The following is a 17,849-nucleotide window of genomic DNA, read 5'->3' as shown; positions in this document are numbered from 1 at the left end:
CTGAGTTAGATTGACTCCCTTGTTAATCAGGAATGTAAGGTTATAGTAGGTAGACGGGAAAGTAGGGTTGAGGTCACAATCAGATCAGCCATGATCTTATCAAATGGCAGAGCAGGCTCGAGGAGTCGAATGTATGTATTTCACACCCCGTGGCCCCCCAACCCTCAGACTTTAACTTTGGACTGTTTCATATTTTTTCCTCCCTACCCTCAGTTTACATCTCTCCTCCTCTCTGCCATGTCTATTTAACTATAATTCCCTTCATGACCATTTGCATTTGTATTTTGGCTGCTCTCCTTCTATCTCTTTATTTTCTGTCCTGCTTGGGGTCCTTCTCTTTTCTCTCCCTCCCTGCTATATTATCTTCTATCTCTTTTTTTTTGTCCCCCCAATCTCTATCCCAACCCATCATTACTTCTCAGCCTTCCTTCTCTCCTGCTCTCACTCACTTTCCTGCCCAGCTCATCATCTGGTTCCCATTCTGCTCACCGCATCCACCACTGCTCCTCACAGACTCTGCCCACCTATCAACGATCACCGCCTTTTCCGTGTTTCTTTCCAAAATGTCCACTTACTTGTCATCCATAGTCCTATTGGGAACAATAGTATTGACATGCTGGCTTCGACTGAACAACAAGAAGTTGCATTTATATAGTGTCTTTAACATAGTAAAACGTCCCAAGGCGCTTCACAGGAGCATTATCAAACAAAATTTGACACTGAGCCACACAAGGAGATATTAGGACAAGTGACCAAAAGCTTGGTCAAAGAAGTGGGTTTTAAGGAGTGTCTTAAAGGAGGAGAGTGATGTGGAGAGGTTTTAGGGAGGGAATTCCAGAGCTTAGGGCCACCAAAAGTGCAGCAATTTAAAATCGGGGATGCTCAAGAGACCAGAATTGGTGGTGCACAGAGATCTGAGGGTTATAGGGCTGGAGGAGTTTACAGAGATGGGGACTGTTTATGTTAACATAGCTGGTAATGATGGAGAGATTTGAAAACAAGGATGAAAAATTTAAAATTAAGTTGTTGCTGGACCAGAAGCCAATATAGGTCAGCAAGCACATGGGGTGATGGGTGAACGGAACTTGGTGCAAGTTAGGATACGGGCAGCAGAGTTTTGGATGAGCTCAAATTTATGGAGGGTGCAAGGTGGGAGGCCGGCCAGGAGAGCACTGGTATAGTCAAGTCTAGAGGTAACAAAAGCATGGATAAGGGTTTCAGCAGCAGATGAACTGAGGCAGGGGCAGAGATGGGCGATGTTATGGAGGTGGAAGTAGGCGGTCTTGATGATGGAGCGGATATGGGATCAGAAGCTCATCTCCGGGTCAAATAATACACCAAGGTTGCGAATCATCAGGTTCAGCTTCAGACAGTGGCTGGGAAACACAGTTTGTGGCGGGGATCGAGATTGGTCTTCCAATATTTCGTTGGAGGACATTTCTGTTCATCCAGTACTGGATGTCGGACAAGCAGCATGACAAATCAGAGACAGTAGAAGGGTGAAGAGTGATCGTGGTGAGTTAGAGCTGGGTGCCATCAGCATGCGTGTGGAACTTGATGATGATGATGTCGCCAATGGGTAGCATGTAGATGAGAAATAGGAGGACTGAAACCTTGCTCCTTATTGCAGCTTGCCCAACTGGCCAACTGGCCATACCCACCACCTACCCCGCCCAAACCGTCGCAGTGGTAATATGGCCCTTATCAGCAAATCTTGCCTTGATCTTTCCCCTTTACTCCTTTGAGAACCTCATTGTGTTGCAGCTCTTTTGCTTCTCCTTTTAAAATCCTTGTTTTGTGTGTCCCATTTCTCCACACCACCCTCCCTGATATCCTCCCTCCTTTCCTCCAACAGCCTTTACACCAAGTGACTCCTCATCCTAGGTGATTTCAATCTCCACTTAAGCTCCCTTTACTCGATCACCTCTGAATTCACTGCTTTTGTCCTCTTTTTAAATCTCTCCTTCCATACATCCTCTCCTGCCCATATTCACAGCCAACCCCTTGACTTATCTACTCCCATAGTCTTATCACTAATAAGTGTAACTCCAACCACTTGATTGTATCCTTCCCCTTTATCTTCTTCAATCCCACTTACTTCTGCATTCACCCCTAGACAAAAAAAACCCAAGTCTCTTAGAACCACGCTCTTCAACTTGCCTAACCTTTGTTCCTCAATTCGCCATGATACCTCTGCAATTTATCATCCGCTCAGCCACTCCCCACCTCTAATTTGGTGACCTTGTCCCCAAAAAAAACCTTCAATGCCTCCCATCCAGGTCATTCCCCCGGTACAACTCCCATCTTCATTCCCAGTCCAAGGTGCACAAATGTCAACATAGCTGGTGTGCAACTGGCTTGACCACATCAAGGTCTCCCACACCTTGCTCACCTCTGCCAAAATGGCTTACTACTCTCGAGTTATCCTGGAAAGCAAAGATAACCTCAGGCTCCTTTTCTCTACAACCCACTGCATCCTTAAAACCCTCTCCTGTGGCTCCTCCGCACTTGCCTCTAACAAGGATGTCAAGGCCGCGGAGAGGTTGCAGAGGAAATTTACTAGAATTATACCAGGGACTTTAGTTATGTGGATAGACTAGAGAAGCTGGGATTGTTCTCCTTGCAGCAGAGAAAGCTAAGGGAGATTTAATACAAAATTATGAAGGGTTTTGATAGAGTAGATAAGGAGAAACTGTTTCCACTGGCAGGAGAGTCGGTAACCAGAGGACACATATTTAAGATAATTGGCAAAAGAAGCAGAGGAGCGATGAGGAGAATTGTTTTTACCCAGCGAGTTGTTATGATCTGGTATAGCTGAAAGGGTGGTGGGAGCAGATTCAATAGTAACTTTCAAAAAGAGAATTGGATATATACTTGAAGGGAAAAAATTTACAGGGCTGTGGGGAAACAGCAGGGGAGTGGGACTAATTGGATAGCTCTTTCCAAGAGTCTACACAGGCACGATGAGCCAAGTGGCCTCCTTCTGTATTGTATGATTCTATAATTCTAAGATGGAGACAATCTATTTAACTGCCCCTGCTGCTTTCCCCTACCCAATAAGCCAATCCTCTCCCAGTCCTGTCTCCAACCTAGCCATGAACCCTCGCCTGTCTAGTGTCTTCCCCATCTCCCTCCCTGCCCTCTCCAAGCTCATCACATCCATGAGACCTACCTCCTGCTACTTCAACCGCATTCCTACTAAACCCCTTATCACTTAACTTGACTCTCATTTTAGCCAAGGTTCCCTTTCCTCAGGCCCTGTGCCCCAATCTTTCAAAACCATGATCATCATCCCCTCCTCAAAATACTTATTCTTGACCCCTCTGTTCTGGTAGTGCAGCGCAATCTACCTTTCCTCTCCAAGATCCTTGAAGGTGTTGCCTCCCAGATCCACGTCCATGTCTACCATAACTCTCAGGTTGAATTCCTCTAATCAAATATCTGTTCCATCCACTGCACCAAAATGACCCCAACCAAAGACATGAACGACGTTCTCTGTGATTCTGACCATGGTGCATTATCCCTCCTCATCCTCCTTGATGTCTCGGCAGCCTTCAATACAGTCAATGACATGATCCTTCTCCAATATGTCTCCTGCAATGTTCAGCTGCATGGGACTGCCTATGGGTGACATCATCTGAAGTCATAGGGTCAGCTTCCACCAGTGACACTCAGCTCTACCTGCATCATCGCTCTTGCCCCCTCCTACTGCTTTTGTGCTGTCAGACTGCTTGTCTAAAATCCAATCTTGAATGAGGCATAGCTTCCTGCAGCTAAACATTGGGAAGACTGAAGACTCACTCACCACTGACCCTCTCTCTGGCCACTGTTTCAAGCCGAACCAGGCTGTTCAGCCTTGGCATCCTGTTCAGACCTGAGCTAAGTTTCCAACCTCATATCCTCTCCATTACAAAAACTGTCTGCTTCCATCTCAATAACATTGTTTGCCTCCGTCTCTGCCTCAGCCCATCTGCCTTTGAAATCCTTATTCATGCCTTCGTTGCCTCGAGACTTGATTACACCCTCAATAAGCTCCAGCCCATCCAAAACTCTGCTGCCTGTATACTATCCGTGTTAACCCTCGCTGACCGACGTTTGGTCCCTGTCCTCCAACACTTCAAATTCTCATCCTCATGTTTAAATCCCTCTATGGCCTTGACCCTTTCAATCTCTGTAACTTCCATCCTACCTTCTGTCTCTTAATTCAATTGTTTCTTACCCTTTCTTTCTTTAGTTGTCTATAACTGTTTTTACGTTGATTTAAAATGTTGTACCTTTCACTTCCTGGTTTTAAAGTACAAAGCTGTCAAAATGCTGCAATCTGATTGGTCAAGGGGAGAGATCGATCATCTCACTTCTCCCAGGGTCCTAGCTTCACTTGAACTGACGCTGGGCTCTTCTCCGCTTCCTATTCCAGGAAGCGGAGAAGAAAAAAAAGTATGTTTGTAGGTTAGTATAAACCTATGGAGCGGTGAGCAGTGTTGGTTCGCCGCTCCAAGCGATTTCTACCCCAATGTGTTCAATTCTGGGCACCACATATTAGGAAGGATGTCAAGGCCTTGGAGAGGGTGCAGGAGTGATTTACTAGAATGATACCAGGGATGAGGGACTTCGGTTATGTGGAGAGACTAGAGAAGCTGGGGATGCTCTCCTTAGAGTGGAGAAGGTTAAGGGGAGATTTGATCGAGGTGTTCAAAATTATGATTGGTTTGGATGGAGTTAATAAGGAGAAACCGTTTCCACTAGCAGAAGGGTCGGTAATCAGAGAGGACAGATTTAAGGTGATTGGCAAAAGGATCAGAGGTGACATGAGGAAACATTTTTTTATGCAGCGAGTTGTTATGATCTGGAATGCACTGTCTGAAAGGGTGGTAGAAATAGATTCAATAATAACTTTCAACAGGGAATTGGATAAATACTTGAAGGGAAAAAATTTACAGGGCTATGGGGAAAAGAGATGGGAAGTGGGACTTATTGGATTGCTCTACCAAAGTGCTGGCACAGACAGGATGGGCTGAATGAACTCCTTCTGTGCTTTATCATACTATGATACTAGTTGCTGGATAGCAATCAGGAGAGGGACTTTCCTTTTCTCCAATTCAGTGCAGCGCACCCGCCGCCGCCACCCCCCCCCCCCCCCCCCCACCCCACAACCATCTGCCAGCCTCATTGAGATCAGCTAAACGAGTATTGCCGCATCGGCCGCCTGTTATACACCCTGCTTGATATTCAGTTCTATTGAGGTCAATGCAACTGAATATCAGGTGGGATGTATAATGGGCAGCCAATACGATACCGCTTGTTTTGTGCTATTGCCTAAGACAAATTTCTACCACCATGTATCAAGCTTGACCTTTGTGGTCTGTAAATCCCAGCTACCAGTAAATAAACTTGCTGAACCATGGGGTTGTTGCCTTTTTGTGATTTTTATATTTGAAGCCGTGTTTGCAAAATTTCACAGGACAGACCATTAAAGCAGTGGTAAAGAAATCTGAGGGAATCAAGTCCAACAAAAGAAATAAACCTCATATTGTGTAATGACATCATTATACAATATTATGAGAAGCCTCTAAAGATCATAATATAAATAGGTTTTTATTGTTAAGATTTTCCTACCCTGACTTCCAAACACATGTACTTGCCAGCAGATAGTCGGAAATTTGGCTGAAGCTAATTGTAGTGCTTCCATCACTGCCCCAACTTAGATCAGTTAACTCGGCACAGTGCCGGTATTAACCTGTCTATATAGCTTAGCAATACACCAGGTAGTGCATTTACCAGCTGAGAAATTTGCTTTTTTTAAATTGTGCTGAATAGCCTAAAGAGTAACATACTTTTCAAAGCTTCTGTGAAACATACTTTACCTGAATTGTTTAAAATTTTACAATATGAAAAATTAGATTGTATCACAGTATTGGAAAAAGCCATTTCATTTTAATTCTGGTGGGCTGTGAAGTTTAAAAACTCAAGACTCTCCCTTCTCCCCTTCAGCCCATCTATTATTCTCCAGATGTACAATATATGAAAATGCTGTTCAAAGTGTTGTACGATATTTTGCTAGGTAGTCTGTTCCTTGGATCTGTAGCTGCAGCTGGGATGCTAGCTGGTTTTGGTACAACTCTTGCAATGGCAAAAAGGAAAAGTCCTGGATGGTTCAATAAGGTCAGTGGAATAGCTGGATACTGTATTTAATTTTTCATGTTCTATAGATTGTAACAAATAGTTGCTGCACAGGACCAGTAACTGACAAAATAACCCAAATGTACTGGAGTGATGTAGTGACTCCTATTCCTGATTTTAATGAGTCGTAAGATATGGGTTTTTCCTAAGCTAAGGCTCAGTCAATTTTGACTATACGCCCTTTCATTAATTGTTTAATAAGTTGTAGGCATGTCTGCACTCCTAAGTTCCATGGTAAAAGCAGGTAGCATTTGAACCATATTCCATCCTTCAGTTACTGTCTTTTGATCTCATTGCCACTTGATTAAGTTTTTTTTGATGCGGTAATAGAGGGTTGATGAGGGCAATGCGGTTGATGTGTATATGGACTTTCAAAAGGGGTTTGACAAAGTAATAGGCTTGTCAAAATTGAAGCCCATGGATACAAAATTGGCTAAGTGATAGGAAACAGAGAGTAGTGGTGAACGGTTGTTTTTCGGACTGGAGGAAAGTATACAGTAGTGTTCCCCGGGGTTGATACTAGGACCAGTGCTTTTTTGATATATATTAATGACTTGGACTTGGGTGTACAGGGCACAGTTTCAAAATTTGCAGATAACACAAAACTTGGAAGTGTAGTAAACTGTGAAGAGGCTAGTAATAGACTTCCAGAAGACGTGGACAGGCTGGTGGAATGGGTGGACACATGGCAGACAATTTAACACAGAAGTGTAAATTCATACATTTTGGCAGGGACTAAGTGCTACAATTCTCAAGGGGCTGCAGCAACAGAGACCTGGGGGTCTGTGTACACAAATTTTTGAAGATTGCTTTTTTAACTGCTTTCTCATAAGGGTTTCTGGGCTTTATAAATAGAGGCATAGAGTACAAAAGCAAGGAAGTTGCATTGAACCTTTTATAAAACACTGGTTTGGCCACAACTGGAGTATTGTGTCCAATTCTGGGCTCTGCACTTTAGGAAGTATGTGAAGACCTTTAGTGAGAGTGCAGAAAAGATTTACTAGAATGATTCCAGGGGTGAGTGACTTTGGTTACGTGGATAGACTGGAGAAGCTGGAGTTGCTCTCCTTAGAGCAAAGAAGGTTGAGAGGTGATTTGATGGAAGTCTTCAAAATCATGAAGGGTTTAGATAAAGTAAATAAAGAGCTGTTACCATTGGTGGATGGGTCAAGAATCAGAGGACACAAATTTAAGGTGATTGGCAAAAGAACCAATAGCGACATGAAGAAAAACTCTTTTATGCAGAGAGTAGCTATGATCTGAAATGCACTGCCTGAAAGCGTGGCGGAAGCAAATTCAATCGTGGCTTTCAAAAAGGAATTGGATAAATACTTGAAGGGGAGAGGAAAAATTTTGCAGGGCTTTGGGGGTGGGGTGGGGGGAAGCAGAGGAATGGGACTGACTGGCATGTTCTTATAAAGAGCACTGGCTCAATGGGCCGAATGGCCTCTTTCTGTGCTGTAATTATTCTACGATTCTGTGATTGGTACTCAGATAGTGCCATAAAAAACTGATATACATGTTGCACTGGTGCAAATATCACCTCTAAGAACTTTGTATTGAATAGCAAAACAATTGAATTACTAGAATTTATTTTTGATTCCAAACAATTGGCAATATCCTAGGTTTACCACACACTGGCTGCACCATAGTACTTAATGCAAATAAATGTTATATATACAATCAGCATAATTTTAATTGTGAGCTGTTTCACACTTGTATGTTGATTAGGACACCTTTTTAGAGAAGACCCTTCCCAAGTACATTCTGATACATAGAAAATGGGCCAAGTGCAGGCAATTGGGACCAGCTTAGTGGTATAAACTGGGCGACATGGACATGTTGGGCCGAAGGGCCTGTTTCCATGTTGTAACTTCTATGATTCTATGATTCTATAAGGCCGTTCGGCCCTTCAATATGATCATGACTGATCCTCTATCTCAATACCATATTCCCAATTTCTCCCCATGCCCTTTGATGCCTTTTGTGTCTAGAAATCTATGTAGCTCCTTCTTAAATATATTCAGTGACTTGGCCTCCACAGCCTTCTGTGGTAGAGAATTCCACAGGTTCACCACCCTCTGAGTGAAGAAATTTCTCCAACTCAGTCCTAAATGTCCTACCCCATATCCTGAGACTGTGACCCCTTGTTTTGGACCCCACAGCCAGGGAAAACATCCAATCTGTCTAGCCCTGTCAGAATTTTATACGTTTCAATGCGATCCCCTTTCATTCTTCTAAACTCGAGTGAATACAGGCCGAGTCAACCCAATCTCTCCTCATACGACAGTCCTGCCATCCCAAGGATCGGTCTGGTGAACCTTTGCTGCACTCCCTCCATGGCAAGTATATCCTTTCTGGGTAAGAAGACCAAAACTGCACACAATACTCCAGGTGTGGTCTCACCAAGGCCCTGTATAACTGCAGTAAGACATCCTTGCTCCTGTACTCAAATCCTCTTGCAATGAAGGCCAACATACCATTTGCCTTCCAAACTGCTTGCTGCACCTGCATGTTTGCTTTCAGTGACTGGTGTACAAGGACACCCAGGTCCCTTTGTTATTTAAATGGTGATAGATTGGAAAATGTTGATGTACACTCTGCCTTTCTGTTTTTCCTTCTGAAGTGCATAACTGCACATTTATCCACATATACTGCATCTGCCATGAATTTGCCCACTCACTCAACTTATCTAAATCGCCTTGAAGCCTCTTTGCATCCTCCTCACAACTCACGATCCCACCTAGTTTTGTGTCGTCAGCAAACTTGGAAATATTACATTTGATTCCCTCACCCAAATCATTGATATATATATATATAGTGAATAGCTGGGGCCGAAGCACTGATCCCTGCGGTATCCCACTAGTCACTGCCTTCCACCCTGAAAAAGACCCATTTATTCCTACACTCTGTTTCCCAGACTCCTCCATCATCATCCCTGGGTATGCCCTGTTCCACCAGCAGTAGAGACCCACCAGAGGCGAGGGCACAGTAGTATACCGTCTGGGAGTCCTCAATGTTGACTCCGGATCCCATGAGGTTTCATAGCTTCAGGTCAAACATGGGCAAGGAAACCTCCTGCTGATTACCACCTACCACCTTCCCATGTTGAACACCACTTGGTGAAGCGCAAGGGCACAGAATATTCTCTGGGTGGGGGACATCACCAAGAGCGGCTCGTTAATACCACCACTGACCGAGTCCTAAAGGACATAGCTGCCAGAAAGGACTTGCAGCAGGAGGCAGGAGAACTAAGGAGACCTAGTAAAACTGAAGTCATTGAGGATTAGGGGGAAAACTCTCCAGTGCCTGGAGTCACAACTGGCACAAAGGATGATGATGATTGTGGTCGTTGGAGGCCAATCATCTCAGCCCGAGGACAGTGCTGCAAGAGTTCTTCAGGGCAATGTCCTAGGCACAACTATCTCCAGTTGCTTTATCACTGACCTTCCCTCCATTGTAGAATGGTTACGGCACAGAAGGAGGCCATTTGACCCATCAAGCCAGTGCCAGCTCTTTGTAAGAGAAATCCAGTTAGTCCTATTTCCCCACTCTTCCCCATAGCCCTCCAATTTTTTTCCCTTCACCTATTTAACTAATTCCTTTTGAAAGCCACGATTGAATCTGCTTCCACCACCCTTTCAGGCAGCACATTCCAGATCATAACTACTCGCTGTGTAAAAAAGTTTTTCCCCTCACGTTGCCTTTGGTTCTTTTGCCAATCACCTTAAATCTGTGTCCACTGGTTCTCCACCCTTCTGCCAATGGGAACAGTTTCTCTTTATTTACTTCATCTAAACCCTTCATGATTTTGAACATTTTTATCAAATTGCCTCTTAACCTTGTCTGCTGTAAAAGAGAACAGCCCCAGCTTCTCCAGTCTATCCATGTAACTGAAGTCACTCATCCCTGGAATCATTCTAATAAATCTTTTCTGCACCCCTCTAAGGCCTTCACATCCTTCCTAAAATGCAGTGCCCAGAATTGGACACAATACTCCAGTTATGTTACTCCATCATAAAATCACGTTTGCTGATAATTGCAGTGTCCAGCTCCATTCTCAATTGCTCAGATAATGAAACAGTCCATGCCTGCATGCAGCAAGACCCGGACAACATCTAGGCATGGGCTGATAACTGACAAGTAACATTCGCGCCGCACAAGTATCAGGCAATGACCAAGGGCAATGCACATGCTGCATGAACTATGTTGAAATAACTAAGAATGAAGTTCAAAGAGACATCAGAGTCTTAGCAGATTCAATTCTCAACATGTCTAACCAATGCAGAGCAGTAATGAACAGTGAAGGATGCTGAGTCCACACTGGTCCCCGCCTACAACCTCCTGCGCTACTTATTGTTCCTGCCCGCCGGTCAAGCAGTCAATCTGGCCTGCTGTCAGGCAGGAGTCTGCCCAAATGAGGCTTTGCCGTTAAGGTCGGCAGGGCCTACACATCCCTGGCCTTGCCGGATTTGTCGCCTGGTACCGGGCTCCCCCACACCCTCCCCGTTTATAGCGGGGCAATTATATAAATCACAGGAAGTACTGTGTTCAGTTCTAGTCACCAAGTAACAAGTGAAAAGTTCAAGCACTGAAGGCATTGCATTGAAAAGCTATGTGGCTGATCCCTAGTGTCAGAGCTCTGGGTCATGAGGGAAAACTGGAGAAACTTGGGCTTTTCACCATTGAAAGGAGGTGATCTTATAGACGTATACAAGATGCAGATGACACGAAACTCCGAAATGTAGTTAACAGACTTCAGGAGGACATAGACAGACTGGTGAAATGGGCAGACACATGGCAGATGAAATGTAAGGCTGTGAAGTGATGCATTTTGGTAGGATGAATGAGGAGAGGCCATATAAAGTAAATGGTACAATTCTAAAGGGAGTGCAGGAACAGAGACCTGGAGGTGTATGTACACACATCTTTGAAGATGGCAGGGTAAGTTGAGAAGGCTGTTAATAAAGCATATGGGCTTTATTAATAGAGGCATAGAGTACAAAAGCGAGGAAGTTATGCTAAACCTTTATAAAACACTGGTTAGGCCTCAGCTGCAGTATTAGGGCAGAATCACTCCCGCAATAACGGAGAGCTCAGTAGCGCTCTAGCGCTCTCCGTTGTTAGTGGCGAAATGGAGGAGCCAGTTCTGGTGTTCCCACATGCACAGTGAAACGTGGAAATCTGGAACTTGTTCCTGGTAGTTTGCTGGTGATGTGACAGCTTCGAATTAAAGGGCCATCTGATGCTGCAATCAGAAATCGTTGAAAAAGTGCAAACTTGCTTATCTGTCCAGCTGGAAAGTAACTAATTACGCCACCAAACAGGTACGCTTAAAAATACAGATCTAAACTAAGCCTTAGTTTTTAGTTGTTTGGCAGTCATTAACTTTTAAAAATGTGGAGCCTCATTACTCTTTATTTTAATACTTTTTGGTTATTTTAAATTCTCCATTTTGAGTTAATGGTATGGAAAAGGTAAATCTGGAAAATTACATTAAACTAAGTTGTAACAGTAGGACAAAACATTAGGTTCGCACTAACAAATGGCAAATTTAGGACTCAAATCAAGGAGGTTCTTCACATGAAGAGTAACCAATTAAGGGACTGGCCTTCCAGATAGTGGTGGGGCTGAAAACCCTGGAATTAATTTTTAAAATAGTTGGATACTGCAGTGGGGGAGGGTCTTGAGTGTTTTTGGACAGATGATCTTACTGGGCACTTTGAGAACGTTTATGATGTGGAGACTGTTTAGGGTAGCTGGAAAAAAACCTTTTTTTTAAAAAACAAAGTTGGGTATGGTGAATGTTTGACCTGTAATAACTATAACTTAAAAATCTCTCAGTCTACAGTACAATATTCCCATTTATGTAAAGCTCTTCTTTATCTTACGGAGAGATCCTTCATGGTAGGTGATGATCACAAGCAGCATTTTGGTAGTGAAAAAGATTTAGTTCAACAGGCTGAGATTTGACATGTCTGACTAGATTTATTTTATCCATATATGAAAATCTGCTTTTTACAGACTAAACAGTGAAAGAATAACAGATAAGAAAGGGTTGATGAGGGTAATGTGGTTGATATTATGTATATGGACTTTTAAAAGGCATTTGATAAAGTGCCAAATAGGCAGTGGCAGCATGGATACGAAATTGGCTAAGCGACAGGCAACAGAGAGTAGTGGTGAACGGTTGTTTTTCGGACTGGAAGAAGGTATACAGTGGTGTTCCCCAGGAGTTGGTACGAGCACCATTGCTTTTTTTTGATATATATTAAATGACTTGGACTTGGGTATTCATACAGGCACAACTTCAAAATTTGTATATGACACAAAACTTGGAAGCGTAGTAAACAGTGACGAGGAATAATAATAGTCTTCGAGGGGATATCGACAGGCTGGTGGAATGGGTGGTCATGCCCATTAATGCAGAGAAGTGCGAAGTGATACATTTTGGCAGGAAGAATGAGGAGAGGCAATATAAACTAAATGGGGTGCAGGAACAGAGACCCCTGGAGGTATATGTGCACAAATCGTTGAAGGTGGCAGGACAGGTTGAGAAGGTGGTTAAAAAAAGCATACGGGTTCCTGGGCCTTATAAATAGAGGCATAAAGTACAAAAACAAGGAAGTTATGTTGACCCAAATATAAAACACTGGTTCGGCCACACGCAGAGTATTATGTCCAATTCTGGGCACCACATTTTAGGAAGGATGTGAAGGCCTTAGAGGGGGTGCAGAAAAGATTTACTGGAATGATTCCAGGGATGAGGGACTTCAGTTACATGGATAGACTGAAGAAGCTGTGGTTGTTCTCCTTAGAGCGTCCCTGGATATGTCCTGTCCCACCGGCAGGACGGACATATCCAGGGACGGCAGGACGGATCGGCAGGAGTCTGGGACGTTGGCTGATGGGTATGATTCTGTAAGTTATGACTGTCAGGCTGTTGCTTGACTAGTGGGTCAGCTCTCCCAACTTTAGTACCAGTCGTGAGGAATTTTTTTTATTCGTTGATGGGATGTGGGTGTCGCTGGCGAGGCCAGCATTTAATGCCCATCCCAAACTGCCCAGATCATAACGACTCGCTGTGTGAAGGTGGTGGTGAGCTGCTGCCTTGAACCGCTGCGGTCCGTGTGATGAAGGTTCTCCCACAGTGCTGTTAGGCAGGGAGTTCCAGGATTTTGACCCAGTGACGATGAAGCAAAGGCGATATATTTCCAGGCCAGGATGGTTTGTGACTTGGAAGGGAACGTGCAGGTGGTGGTGTTCCCATGTGCCTGCTGCCCTTGTCCTTCTAGGTGGTAGAGGTCGTGGGTTTGGGAGGTGCTGTCGAAGAAGCCTTGGCAAGTTGCTGCAGTGCATCCTGTGGATGGTACACACTGCAGCCACAGTGCGCCAGTGGTGAAGGGAGTGAATGTTTAGGGTGGTGGATGGGGTGCCAATCAAGCTGGCTGCTTTGTCCTGGATAGTGTCAAGTTTCTTGTGTTGTTGGAGCTGCACTCATCCAGTCACATGGAGAGTATTCCATCACACTCCTGACTTGTGCCTTGTAGATGGTGGAAAGGCTTTGGGGTGTCAGGAGGTGAGTCACTTGCCACAGAATACCCAGCCTCTGACCTGCTCTTGAAGCCACAGTATTTATATGGCTGGTCCAGTTAAGTTTCTGGTCAGTGGTGACCCCCAGGATGTTGATGGTGGGGGATTCGGCGATGGTAATGCCATTGAATGTGAAGGGGAGGTGGTTAGACTATCTTGTTGAAGATGGTCATTAGCTGGCACATGTCTGGCACGAATGTTATTTGTCACTGATCAGCCAAGCCTGGTTGTTGTCCAGGTCTTGCTGCATGTGGACACGGACTGCTTCAATATTGGAGGGGTTGCGAATGGAACTGAACACTGTGCAATCATCAGCGAACATCCCCATTTCTGACCTTGTGATGGAGGGAAGGTCATTGATGAAGCAGCTGAAGATGGTTCGGCCCAGGACACTGCCCTGAGGAACTCCTGCAGCAATGTCCTGGGGCTGAGATGATTGGCCTCCAACAACTACTATCATCATCCTTTGTGCTAGGTATGACCCCAGCCACTGGAGAGTTTTCCCCCTGATTCCCATTGACTTCAATTTTACTAGGGCTCCTTGGTGCCACATTCGGTCAAATGCTGCCTTGATGTCAAGGGCAGTCACTCTCACCTCACCTCTGGAATTCAGCCCTTGTGTCCATGTTTGGACCAAGGCTGTAATGAGGTCTGGAGCCGAGTGATCTTGGCGGAACCCAAACTGAGCATCGGTGAGCAGGTTATTGGTGAGTAAGTGCCGCTTGATAGCACTGTCGATGGCACCTTCCATCACTTTGCTGATGATTGAGAGTAGACTGATGGGGCAGTAATTGGCCAGATTGGATTTGTCCTGCTTTTTGTGGACAGGACATACCTGGGCAATTTTCCACATTGTCGGGTAGATGCCAGAGTTGTAGCTGTACTGGAACAGTTTGGCTCGAGGCGCAGCTAGTTCTGGAGCACAAGCCTTCAGCACTACAGCCGGGATGTTGTCGGGGCCCACAGCCTTTGCTGTATCCAGTGCACTCAGCCGTTTCTTGATATCATGTGGAGTGAATCGAATTGGCTGAAGACTGGCTTCTGTGATGGTTGGGATATCGGGAGGAGGCCGAGATGGATCATCCACTCGGCACTTCTGGCTGAAGATGGTTGCAAACGCTTCAGCCTTGTCTTTTGCACTCGCATACTGGACTCCGCCATCATTGAGGATGGGGATGTTTACAGAGCCTCCTCCTCCCGTTAGTTGTTTAATTGTCCACCACCGTTCACGACTGGATGTGGCAGGACTGCAGAGCTTTGATCTGATCCGTTGGTTGTGTAATCGTTTAGCTCTGTCTATAGCATTCATGTCGTCCTGAGTTGTAGCTTCACCAGGTTGGCACCTCATTTTTAGGCACGCCTGGTGTTGCTCCTGGCATGCTCTTCTACATTCCTCAGTGAACCAGGGTTGGTCCCCTGGCTTGTTGGTAATGGTAGAGTGAGGAATATGCCGGGCCATGAGGTTACAGATTGTGCTGGAATACAATTCTGCTGCTGATGGCCCACAGTGCCTCATAGATTCAGAACAGATCTAGCAGCTCAAAACTGGGCATCCATCTCATTTAGCACTGTGATAGTGCCACACAACATGTTGGATGGTGTCCTCAGTGCGAAGACGGGACTTTGTCTCCACGAGGACTGTGCAGTGGTCACTTCTACCAGGATTTTGCAGGACTGGGCTGGATGTGCTGTTTGCCGTGTCCTGATTCGATGCCTAGGTTGTAGCCGAGCGGTCTGTCCGGATTTTTTTTTTGTTCCTTTTTTCTAGTGGTTTGATACAACTGAGTGTCTTGCTAGCCCGCTTCAGAGGGCATTAAGAGTTAACCACGTTGGTGTGGGACTGGAATCATATATAGCCCAGTGCAGGTAAGGAATGTAGGTTTGCTTCCCTAAAGGACACTAGTGAACCAGTTGGGTTTTTACGACAATCTGACAGCTTCACGGTCACTTTTATTGATACCAACTTTTTATTTCCAGAATTTAAAAAAAAAATTGAATCTCAAACTGCCATAGTGGGATTTAAACTCAGTTCTGTGGATTATTGTCCAGGCCTCTGGATTACTAGTCCAGTAACATAACCACTACAGTATTATACCCCACCCATCGATTCCACTGCCCCTCTTGGTATAGTCTATAAATTTGACCAATTTACAATGAGTTTTTAAATCCAAGTCATTGATGTAAATTAGAAATAGTAGTGGTCCCAACATGATCCCTGTGGCTAACCATTGTTGTCAACCCTTCAGCCAATTTCTTATCCATTCCCAAGATTTACCCTGAACGCCTACATCTTTGAAATTAACAAACAGCCTTTTGTGTGGAATTTTTTCAAATACCTCGTGGACGTCCACAGTACAATTGTGTTTTACCCTGATAATTGATTCAGTTATTGTACTCTGGATTGAAATAAGACTAATAGGTCTGCAGTTGTCCATGGCTGTTTTGTCACCTTGTTGAACATGGGCACTATGTTAGCCTGTTTCCAATCAACTAGTACGCTCCAGATTCCAGTGACTCCTTCGTAATGATCGTCAAAGCTTACAATTCTACTCCCCATCAGCACTCTTGTGATAAATTCTCTGGGATCGATGGTATTTATTTATTTGAGCCCTTTTAGCATGTTCAGGATTGCTATCTCGTTTATATCAAAATTATTAATTTTGCCTAGGTTATCTCTATTTTGGGAGAGCATTTTGCTCTCATTTCCCCTTTTTTAAATACTTGGAGGAAGTAGTTATTCAGAGTGTTTACTTATCATATGCTCATTCTGTGTTTCAATCCTACTTGTACATTTTATGGTACCCACCTCTTCTCTGACTGCTCTCTTATGGTTGAAGTAGTAAAAGAATTTCTCACTGTTACATTTTTTTTTTCTCTATCTCCTTGTCCCTCTGACCATTCTTTTAATGCATTTCTGCACTTTTTATATATTCATCCAAGTGATCCCCTACCCCTGTTTGTTTTATGTGGAGGTATTTTCTTCTTTATTGTTTTTCCTCTTAATTTTACTTTTTTGATTTAGTTTGTTTAACCATTTAGGTCAAAGCTTGTTTAGTCTGAGCTTCCTAATTCTAGGTATGTATTTATCCTGCATTTTCAACATTTATATTTTTTTAAAGGCGATCAGCTTCAGGTACTGTTCATGTAAATAGCAGAGATTGGATGACCTTATTTGGAATAATCTTTTAAGCCAGGACGAGAGTGCAGCAATCCCAAGTTAAAGGGAAAATATACTAGGCTTTAGGAAGGGGAAAATGTATTTTGATTCCAAATTTTGTTTTTCTGAATATACAAAAAAAAACAACTCGACAAGTATCTTTCAAAACCCGTTTGCAACATCTGTTGTAGAGGGAGAAAAAAAAGAGAATACAATGTAAAAATGGTAGGAAAAATTGATAAGAAAATGCTGTAAATATGCAGGTCCATCATTTCTAAAAAAAAATTGAGTGTAACTGCTTCAGAACTTAAAACTGAAAGACAAGCAAGCAATGTAGTATGATTGGAGTGGAGGAGGAATCCCACCTCTTCTCTGACTGCTCTCTTACTGTTGAAATAGTAAAAGAATATCCTGCTGTTACCTTTTTTCCTTTGCAGTATGTTTTTTTTTCGGTCTCCTTGTCTCTGACGGTACTTTTAATGTGTTTCTGCAGTGTCTGTGGTAACAGATACTACAATTACAGAGAGGAAGTTAATTGGTTGAAGGAAACTGAGATGCCATAAAAGATCATCTCAGCGAGGTAAGCAGCAGGAAATTTATATTAAAAGACCCATTGGCCTCCTCGTTCAAATCGGAGTATCTATTGTTTCTTCCTGCCCCTCTTTTTTTCTCACCGCCCCCCCCCCCCCCCCCCCACAATTCTACTAAAATCCTTGCTTATCTTTTGGTTTACGGTTCTGGTAGAGTTACACTCAACTTTTTCCTTTACAGATGTTGATAGACCTACTGTGCTTTTCCAGCATTTTTGATAATATCATGTCGTTTGTTATGTGTTGGAACTGGGAGGAAGCTGATAAATGTAATGCAGTTTCCTATGTTGGATGATGGAGGTTTGCACTCTGGAGGTACGCTCAATGAC

The 17,849-nt window shown here is 43.9% G+C and overlaps 1 protein-coding gene across 8 annotated transcripts in view; it reads left to right on the top strand.

Moving 5' to 3' along the window:
- The window catches only part of tmem242 (transmembrane protein 242), a 73,596-nt gene that overhangs the window by 1,613 nt on the left and 54,134 nt on the right, over positions 1 to 17,849 (top strand). For all 8 annotated transcript variants that reach the window (XR_010963684.1, XR_010963683.1, XR_010963682.1 and 5 more), the window contains one exon: positions 6,062 to 6,162. Coding sequence is in view for 5 of the 8 variants with exons in the window: in XM_067989115.1 (XP_067845216.1) it covers positions 6,062 to 6,162 (101 nt within the window). In the remaining 3 variants the exon portion in view is untranslated. The remainder of the gene's footprint in view (positions 1 to 6,061; positions 6,163 to 17,849) is intronic.

The sequence above is a fragment of the Heptranchias perlo genome, chromosome 8 (assembly GCF_035084215.1).
Source record: "Heptranchias perlo isolate sHepPer1 chromosome 8, sHepPer1.hap1, whole genome shotgun sequence".
Classification (NCBI taxonomy): domain Eukaryota; kingdom Metazoa; phylum Chordata; class Chondrichthyes; order Hexanchiformes; family Hexanchidae; genus Heptranchias; species Heptranchias perlo.
This window is presented reverse-complemented; position numbering and strand designations above follow the sequence as displayed.